The following is a 9,887-nucleotide window of genomic DNA, read 5'->3' on the forward strand; positions in this document are numbered from 1 at the left end:
CCATGCGAATGCACGAGCAACATACATATTCTTAATCATAAATGCACATGTAATATGTGTTCTTAATCATGCGGCAAAAACTATCGTCCCATGCAAATGCACGGGTAACTTGCTAGTATAGCATATGAAACAAATGATAAAAACATAAAAATAATGAAGTGATTAACATAAAATTGGAATTGGTGAAAAGAACAACCTTCTTGACGTGACAGAGAAAAGGATAATGATTATCTTCATGATGAATACATTAGTTTCCATAGAAATGAAAAGCTAAATTCTTTTTCTCTGGGATTATACGTAACTATTATTTAAGCTCAATCCATCCGATATATCTCTTTATATTTATATTAATTATTACTCTATTGCTTTTAATATCTACTATTTTATCTAATGCTTATTTGGAATGATGCTAATTCCCATAGCATAGATCTACTTGTTGTTAATAGACCAATAAGAGTATTATTCTGATAGATAACATTTCTATAGAGTTCACTAATATTCAAGCTCATTAGTTTACATTGTTTATTTGAATAATATGTTTCAATTCTGGAGAAAGAATATGTAAGAGACCTATTATAATTTTAAGTTTGAGAATGTAAAGAAAATTTTCATATTTGAATTGAATCTAGAGCAATGCATATAGTACATTAATTTTAAGAATAGGATTAATTTCACTAGTCTTCAACATATGAATTTATTGGGAATGATAATTGAACATCTAAATTGTTGATCTCTTTATCGAAATATTGATAAATAAATAGAATTGATGTTGAGAAATTCATATATTTAATTATTTTCTTACTGTCATTAAATACTGAATATTTAGAGGTTGTATTATAAATTTTTCGCAAATTAAACTATAGGAAATGACATATCATCAAGGATTTTAAGAGCAACCCTTGGTTATTTAAGCACAAACCACGGTTGAGTTGATCGGCGTCAATTGAAATAGGTAATACCATGCATATTTAAAGGTGAATGGATCATTTGACGTGATGGGTTTGCCACTATTAACAAGACAAACATTCCCAGAGATATTCAGAACTGAAGGATCTATTATGTCTACAGTTTGAAATCCACTGCAATTTAGTTTCACATTCTCTTGCTTGCACATGCAGTTGTTGACTATAGTCACCTCCCACTCTGGCTTTCCCTGAATGAAAGATCCTGCTTTTGCAACGCTTACATAGAGATCATTCAAAGAGCACGATTGGCCATAGCCTGAGATAATGAAAAGGAAAGAAAAAGAAATTAAGAATCCTGATAGGGTAGGACATCGATTTAAATTAGGAACAACATCACATGATATGGTCACAATTTTATAGTTGCAGTGACCGTCACAATCACATCACAATTACGGCATGACACTAAATCATAATAATACGGTTGCATCAAGTTGAGATGCAACTGCATCATACTGCAATTGGTTTGCATCAGACTGTATTGAACTAAATTGAATTCAAAAATATTTTCTTAATTATCTTAATTACAACAAGTGCAACTGTCACATCACAATAACTACAATCATAACTATAATCACAATTTAAATTAGTAATTGTATGTAAATTTCAGGCATTAAAATTTGTTAAAGAAAATAGTGTTACCTTGAGAAATAAGCCCAAGGAAGAGAACTATAATGAAGATTTTAATGGTGGCAGCCATTTCGGTGATTACACAAATATTTCAATATGAAACTCTGTTTTGGCGATGCAAAATGCTATAGGATATGTCATATTTGTAGAAAAGAATATGGTAGACTACAATTGTCCGGTAGTATTTTTCTCTCTCGTCAACTTAGGGTTATTTTCGTAATTACATCCTCTGTAAAGGTGTTAAGATCATAATAATAAATTGTCTCTTTTCAGAAAGCATTTAATGCTAAATATAATATGTGTGCATATTCATTTTTTATTTGTATTATCTATTTAAAAAGTTAATGATAATTAAAATTGAATGATAAATAATATATAAAACTTATATATATATATATATATATTAATTAGTATATTCATTTTTTTTAGGATTTAATATTTATATACTGACAGTGTAAGTGTTTTTTACATTATCAGTTAATAATCTACTATTCATATGTTAATCATTATTAGTCTTCAAACAAAAGTAATATAAATCAGCGGTAGTTGATATGTTAATAGTATAGAGTTATTTATATTAAGGGTGCACAAATTTTAAACTCTTCTCTTTAATAGAATAGAACAATGCATGAAGTATGAACATGTTAGTATTAGTAATCCTCTTCACTTTATGGGGGACTATTTTAATATATCTTAAATGAGCTTTAATTTAATACAGTACTATTTTATTAATTATACCATCTCATTAATGAGAGGATTAAATTTTTGAAAAATATATTATTAATCAACAACTTAAAAAAATTCATTTTGTAATATATCTACCGTTAATATAAAGGTTTATACATATTTGCTATACAGGGAAAACAAAAATATTTATCCAATAAGTACCTATAAAAATTTACACGATTGATATCGAAAAAATAGCATGAAGAAAAACAAAACACCTATATATTTATGAATTAATTTTAATGTAGTACTTTATATATTTTAATTTTATTATTATATATTAACTATTTTATTAACATTATTTTATAATAACTATTTTATTATATATATATATATATATATATATTAATTTTTACAAAATATATAAATATATACATAAACTTAAAGACTCATTGGATGTTCGCAAATATCTGTTACTCGTATAAGTCAAATAGTATGGTATAGGAATGGGAAAGCAATAACTGAGTCTGACTCACCCCATTGACAACTCTAATTATTCATCATTCATGTATATTATTTTTTTATCAATCAATAATAATTAAATATAAACAATAGCTAATATAATAATATTTGATAAAATTAATATAAAATTGATATATTTTCAATCCATATATATATTTCCTGTTATGGTGAACAATGATATATGTTATTCTCCATTTTAAGAGTATTAATACTTATTTCAATTAATTAAGTTACATCTTTATTCAATAATTCATAATTCATTATATTTGGATACTTTTACGTCAACTAAAGAGAATATTTGTATCTTTATCTTTATCGACAATTATTTCTAATTTTGGAAAAATTTCCTTCATTGATTTTTATCATTTTCTTTTCTTATTCCATTAATGAAGAATTTTCTTTTTTCATTCCATTAATGAAGAATTTTCTTTTTTCATTCCATTAATGAAGAATTTTCTTTTTTCAAACATTTTGGTGACAAAATCAGTTTCTGCATATAAAAAACTGAAAAAATCTTATAAAAAGATCAGAACTAGAACATCCTAAGATCCTAAAAATTGACCAAAATGCCTCAACCGTCAGTTAAGAAACTAAATACTAATAATATAACATAAGAATTTAAAGGTTGTGGGATAACTTGTATAATTTTTTTACTTTGTCAATACATTAGTTATTACTTTTATATATACTAGTGTGTCGATAGACACTTCGTGTATCTCGATCTACATTCTTATTTTATGATATTAAGTATTAAATTTTTATTTTTTTATTTTAGAGAATTACAATGTTTTTTAATGGATGTACTTCATGTTATAATTTTTGTATTTATTATAATACCCAACTTAAATTGAAATGTATTAATTATAGTTATCTAGGATTATATAATTTTACATTCTTTACAAATAAAAAATATTAAAGAAAAAATAAGAAAATAAAATCATAGTGGTAATTATTTCAAGTTTTCACTCTATATATACTAGCGTGTTGACATGCACTATCGTGCCTGTCAACCCGCTTTCCTATCGTTTGTAATGTATAGTTTGTATTTTATAAATTCAAATATAATTTTTTGCGCTAAATTTACGGTTGAATTTATTCAATTAGTTTAATATTCAATTTTTTAAATACACTTTTAAAATAAGAAGATAATAAGGATAAAATAAGAAAATAATATTATATGGTTTTTTGGTAGAAATAAAAAGATATTGAGGACAAAATAGGAAAACACAAATTACACCATGATGAGTGGTTATTTGTGTTTTCCTTTTATTAATAGTATAGATATATAATTTTTTTTAAGATCAATAAATTAAACTGATAGACTAGGTCTGACAGACCATAAACATATTTAGCTTTCTAGCAAGGGAATAATATCATCTTTATTAGAATTGATATATTTTACCATTCTTACAACTGAAATTATAATATAATATTTATATACTGAAAATATAAAAATTTATATATAGTTAGTATATCATCAATCATTCATTTATATTACTTTTAATTTAAGAATTAATAGTGATTGAAAATAAATAATAAATAATATAATAAAAATAAATAATTCATATAATGTTAATACTCTCTTATGAAATTAAAGATGCATAATACCAAGACGGAAGAAGTTAACGAGATGGGTAAAGTTGAAGTTAGTTTTATAATTAGAGTAAATTACATTGATACGTCATGAGTTTTAATGAAATTACACAAATCATCACTCACTTTTCTACACATACACAAACCTCACCTAGTTTTATAATTTCGTTACACTCACCACCCATGTATGAGAAATAAGTGTAATCTTTTAAACAACAAAACATGTGATAAATGCAATTAAGTTAAACAAAACATTGTATATTGTGAGGAAAAATCCAAATAATATTCAAATTAATGTATCTTTATTATTTTTTGTTACAAAATGTATCAACAATTCTAAAACAATATTGTTTAAATCGCTCTTATACTATATCGTAACGAACCAAAAATAATAAAGAGGTGTCGACTCATATATTATTTGGATTTGTCTCCACAATATATCATGTTTTGTTTAAGTTAATTTGATTTATCATATTTTTTGTTCACAAAATTACACTTATTTCTCATGCAATGTGATCAGTGTAATGAAAGCATAAAAATGAGGGGTTTGTACCGGTGTAAAAAAATGAAAGGTGGTTTATATAATTTTATTAAAACTCATGGGGTGTCAATATAATTTACTCTTATAATTAATAAGATTTGCCGAGGTAAGTAGATAGGATTTTTGAGTTAGAATAAGTTAGCATTATGTATAAAGACTTTTGATAAAATTAACCTTTTTATTTTAGTTGTAAACTTGTAGTAGACTTAATAATAGAGATATTTTCATAATTTCATTTACAAAAAAAAATCCACCTCACTCATCTCTTACACTCTTTCCTCTCCACATTAATCTACTTCTCTCAAATGAGCAAAACCCCCTCCACCTGCAACCCAGATACTGCCCCACCACACCCCGCCAGCCATCGCAACCCAACACCGCCAGACCCAACAACCAAACCCAGCAGCCAGCACCCGCTGCATCACCATAGTTCTGCAAGACTACTCCGACTGACCGGTCAGCTTATTCTGTATTACCTTGGCCATACAAGCTGCGTACATTATAAGGAAGAAGGCAACGTTAAAAAGCTTGGCAATTCACTTTAGCTATGCACCTTTCAGAAAGCTAATTGAAATGCAACAAACATGTTCATGAACTCGTAATCATAATCATAATCAGAAAGCGCCTTTCAGAAAGCTTGGCAATGTACTTTAGCTATGCACCTATCACAATCATGATAAATTTTCTTGAGTCCAAAAGTTACTAATAACATCTCCATCTTAACTTATAAAAACAAGAACATTCTTATTTTATATTCTTATTTTGTTCTATATTGGATCCGGTGGCGGATGATGAACTATAATTTAGGAGGAGCAATAATATTCAATTGTAATTTGTAATTAAGATTAGTTAAATAACAAAAAATATAAAGAAAAATAGATAATTGTTTCAATATTTCAAAATAACATATTAATTCTAAATAATAATAATTAAAAACATTAAAGAAAAATGTATATTTATTTAAAGTGTTGCTCTTAGTTAAATGTTTCAATTCATCGATAATTGAATTAAAAGTAAAATTTTCAGATATTTACATTTTAATATCAATCATCATGTTGCCTACAAGAAAATCATATTCTATTTTACTATATAAGTTTATTTGGTTGTGTTGTTACTGAAAATGATCTTCCTGTAGTAGTTAAATCATAATAGTTAAGATAAAACAAATAATTTGATCAAGCAAATTATATGTATTCATTTTTACTATATCATCAAAGTTGCAATTAATTCAGAGATGATTGATAATTTTTTAAACATGAATTACTAACGACATCAATAATAAAAGGTTGAAATTGAAATCTCAAATAAATATTTTCTTACTTGCATTGAAGTGGGTATAATTTTTGCACAAAAATATATATGTTATAAATATTAAAGAGGAAAGATTCACTTACTTCAAGATTAAGTTTTTTAAACTTACTTCCCATCCTAATCATCAATTCTATGGATATCTAATGGTTTAGATCTACTCACTAGTTCAAACCATTGGATTTCCCTAGAATTGATGGCTAAGATGAGGATTTCCCTCCCCAGTATTAAATGATTTACAAAAATACATAGAATATTAGGACTTTTGCTGTAAAAGTTTGACAAAGACAATTTGCAATCTTATAATATTTTCTTAAGTGCAAAATCATTATGAACTCAAATGAAGTAAATATTATAAGCAATATCTATATTTACACATGTAAAAAACTATCTATAATCTTTAGAATGAATGAACAATTTGTATAAGGTAAAAATATATATTACAATATGTAAATAAAAAAAATGGAAAAAAAATTCAGGGGGTAGTTACCCCCACTTGCCTTAATAAAGTTGCGTCAGTCACTTTATCATTCTCATTTTATGAATTATGTTCTTAAATAAGAACAAAGAAAGAGGAAGAACATGTATTGATTAAGAACGAGGTACGTTATGAAACTCAAATAAGAATAAGAATAAGAATAATGTTTATCATTATCAGAAAAATATAGATATTATTTTATGGAGAATTATAATAAATTATAAAATAATGCATGAAATATAAATAAGAATGAAGATGTTGTTTGATATTGAAAATGCTCTAATATTAATATTTTACAACTTTAGTATTCACAAAATTGTAAAAAATAAATGCATTCAGTTATTTGTCATATTCATCATCTAAAATAAACCATGCAATGCATCTCTAGTGATGTCAATATCTTTTTTACTTCCCTTATATTTTTATTATTTTATTTTACTTAATTTTTTATAGCGGTGAGCGTGGGACGGGTTAAGACGAGTTAAGCATGTCATTCATCAATCCCTAAATATTGATTGGGTTAATTTTTGAATCCGAACCCATCCCTAATTAGGATAAGACGTGTGAGGGACGAGTCCAAAATAAGACGGGTCAAGATACGGACGTGTCTGAGTTGAAAAAGGACAAAATGACTAACGTAGATTTTTTTCTCAAATCATGCACAATCAAAATTATCATAATATGTATATAAACTCAACTAAAACCTGCATCCCACATACATCAGTATATAAACTACAAACCATAAATTGCATCCTACAAACTAAAAACCATCGCAATCATGTGACTAAAAATTATAGAAAACATTGAAAATTTCAGAACAATTTAAACCATCAAGTGTCAACATAAGTTAAAATGTTCTTGTAAATGATAAAAACACATGAGAACTAAAAAGACAACATGTCAATACTAAAAAGTTCATACGAAAATGAATACAACAACTAGCTATTAACTAAAAATGATACTTAAATCGGAGTTCACACAAACTACACAAAACTACAAAATTAAGTGGTTTTCTATCAATCAAGATTCATGAAGTTGTAAGTATTTGTATTATGTGGGCTGAACATAATATGTATTGATAGGTATTTATTCAATTGATATATAACTATAAGGGACAGGTCGAGTGACTCAGACATAGACCCAAATCCGTCCTTTTTGGACGACGAGTCTATCCTTTTAATCAGGTATGTCCTTTTTTATTTATTTGGACGGGTCAAATCTGTCCCTAAGCTATCAAATTGAGACGGTCTACGGGTCAGGTTGGGTCTTGCTCACCCCTAATCTTTTTATGTCTTATCTCTCTTCCTATTTCTTTCTTCTATAAGATATGGTCCACAAAAGAAGCTTGCAATTGGTAGTAGTGAGTTTATAATTGTGAAGGTTATTAAAATCTAAGAATTTTATAAATAGCCGGTTGAATTAGAATTTTTTTTTGGTAAAATTAGCTGTTAAATTAGCCGCAACATTTATTAACTAAAATGGATACCATATTTATTTATATATTATTTTTTATTTGTTTATTAATCAATTTTTCATTATAAATCGGAATGTTTAAATACGTAAATAATTACGAATCAAAATTTTATAATCATTATTTTTATACTTATGTTCTGTATTCTCCAAGTATTATTCATGGGCGTATGCCCATAAACTCGTAATATTAGGTTTTGTGTACTACACCTTTTGCAATATTAATAAATAGAACTCCTCTAACTCTCTAATACTGAAATGTGAAAAGAGTAATATTTTTTTAGAACTTTTTATTTATTCAATTTAAAATTAAATTAAATTTGGGAGACTCTTTTTGGATGACACAGGTTAGGATCTTGAGTCCAGAACTAGTCTCTTCAATATTAGAGAGGAGTTTAGCCTAATTTTTTTTGATAAATAAATATATTAGAAGCGGGCACAACCAAAATTTATATCTTATATTTTTTGAAATCTACTATCAAGATTTAATTTGAATAGAATCCATAATTCGAGTAAACTAACATTCTCCCCATAAAAATAATATAATTTCTCAACTTCCGAATAGACTAATAATAGTAAACCACAACATTCTTCATTAATATTTCCTTTTACCAATCTTACAAAGGGAATCATGAGTCTTAAGCGATTCCACAATCAAATTCGGTATAATAATATGAATTTGAAACCAAGAATTGAACAATTTCTATACATTAAAAACAAAATACCAAGATACAAAAAATGATCTAAATGTTCATCATTCACCCCATAATATTATAATGTAAGCTTAATGTTAAGGGGGAGGAGTTGAAATATTGTATATATTTAGGGATAGAGATCATATGTCTCCATTCCAGTTCTTTTTTTGTCTGGGTCCATGAAAAAATGACACTTCATTGAAAAGAAAAATTCTAAAAACATAAAATAACATATTTGCATTAAGAAATCTTATTGGCTAGGAACAAGAAGACATTCAATGGACAAGTGAATGTAATTTGGAAAGGGACTTAACGTCTGAATGCCAGCTTTTAAAGATTTCCATTTTCATTCAAATTTTCCCCACTAAGTCAAAAAGTTATAAACTAGGAAGCTATCATTTCTTGTTGCGGAATATTTCATCATATCCAATGTTAATCACATTGATCACTTTTTCTCTCCTCTCTTAAGACACCAACCTACACTCCTTTGAATGGTGTAGGGTATCAATCACTTTATTTTTCACATTTTTAGGGTGAATTACTTAACCTTCATATATAAGTATGTTGATTTTTCACTCAGTTGCTAACAAAATCATTCCTTTGAATTACAACACTACTAAACATATAATTTTATCTCTGATAAATTAAAGTGGATAAATGACCTTTTTATATTTAGGGCTATCAATAAAATGAACCAACTAGACATTCATATAAAATTTATGTGTTTACCTTGTAATGTTGATGATTTACATAAGATTTATTAATACATATTAATTGTTCTCATTTCTCATATTAACAATGTTCTCATTTGAATTACTTTATATACATATACATATACATATACATACACATAAACATATATATACATACACATACACATATACATATACATACACATATACATATACATACACATATACATATACGTGCACATATACGTACACATATACATATACATATACATACACATACACATATACGTAAACATCTACATATACATATACATATATTTATATACGTAT

The 9,887-nt window shown here is 26.5% G+C and overlaps 1 protein-coding gene across 1 annotated transcript; it reads right to left on the bottom strand.

The window, feature by feature from the left end:
* LOC109342646 (protein TAPETUM DETERMINANT 1-like) lies at positions 778–1,709 on the bottom strand. The gene is made up of 2 exons (XM_019580590.1): positions 1,605–1,709; positions 778–1,221 (listed from the first exon to the last, which is right to left on the bottom strand). The coding sequence occupies exons 1-2, from the start codon at positions 1,660–1,662 to the stop codon at positions 908–910; spliced, it is 372 nt and encodes a 123-aa protein (XP_019436135.1). The 5' UTR covers positions 1,663–1,709; the 3' UTR covers positions 778–907.

The sequence above is a fragment of the Lupinus angustifolius genome, chromosome LG03, assembly GCF_001865875.1.
Source record: "Lupinus angustifolius cultivar Tanjil chromosome LG03, LupAngTanjil_v1.0, whole genome shotgun sequence".
Classification (NCBI taxonomy): domain Eukaryota; kingdom Viridiplantae; phylum Streptophyta; class Magnoliopsida; order Fabales; family Fabaceae; genus Lupinus; species Lupinus angustifolius.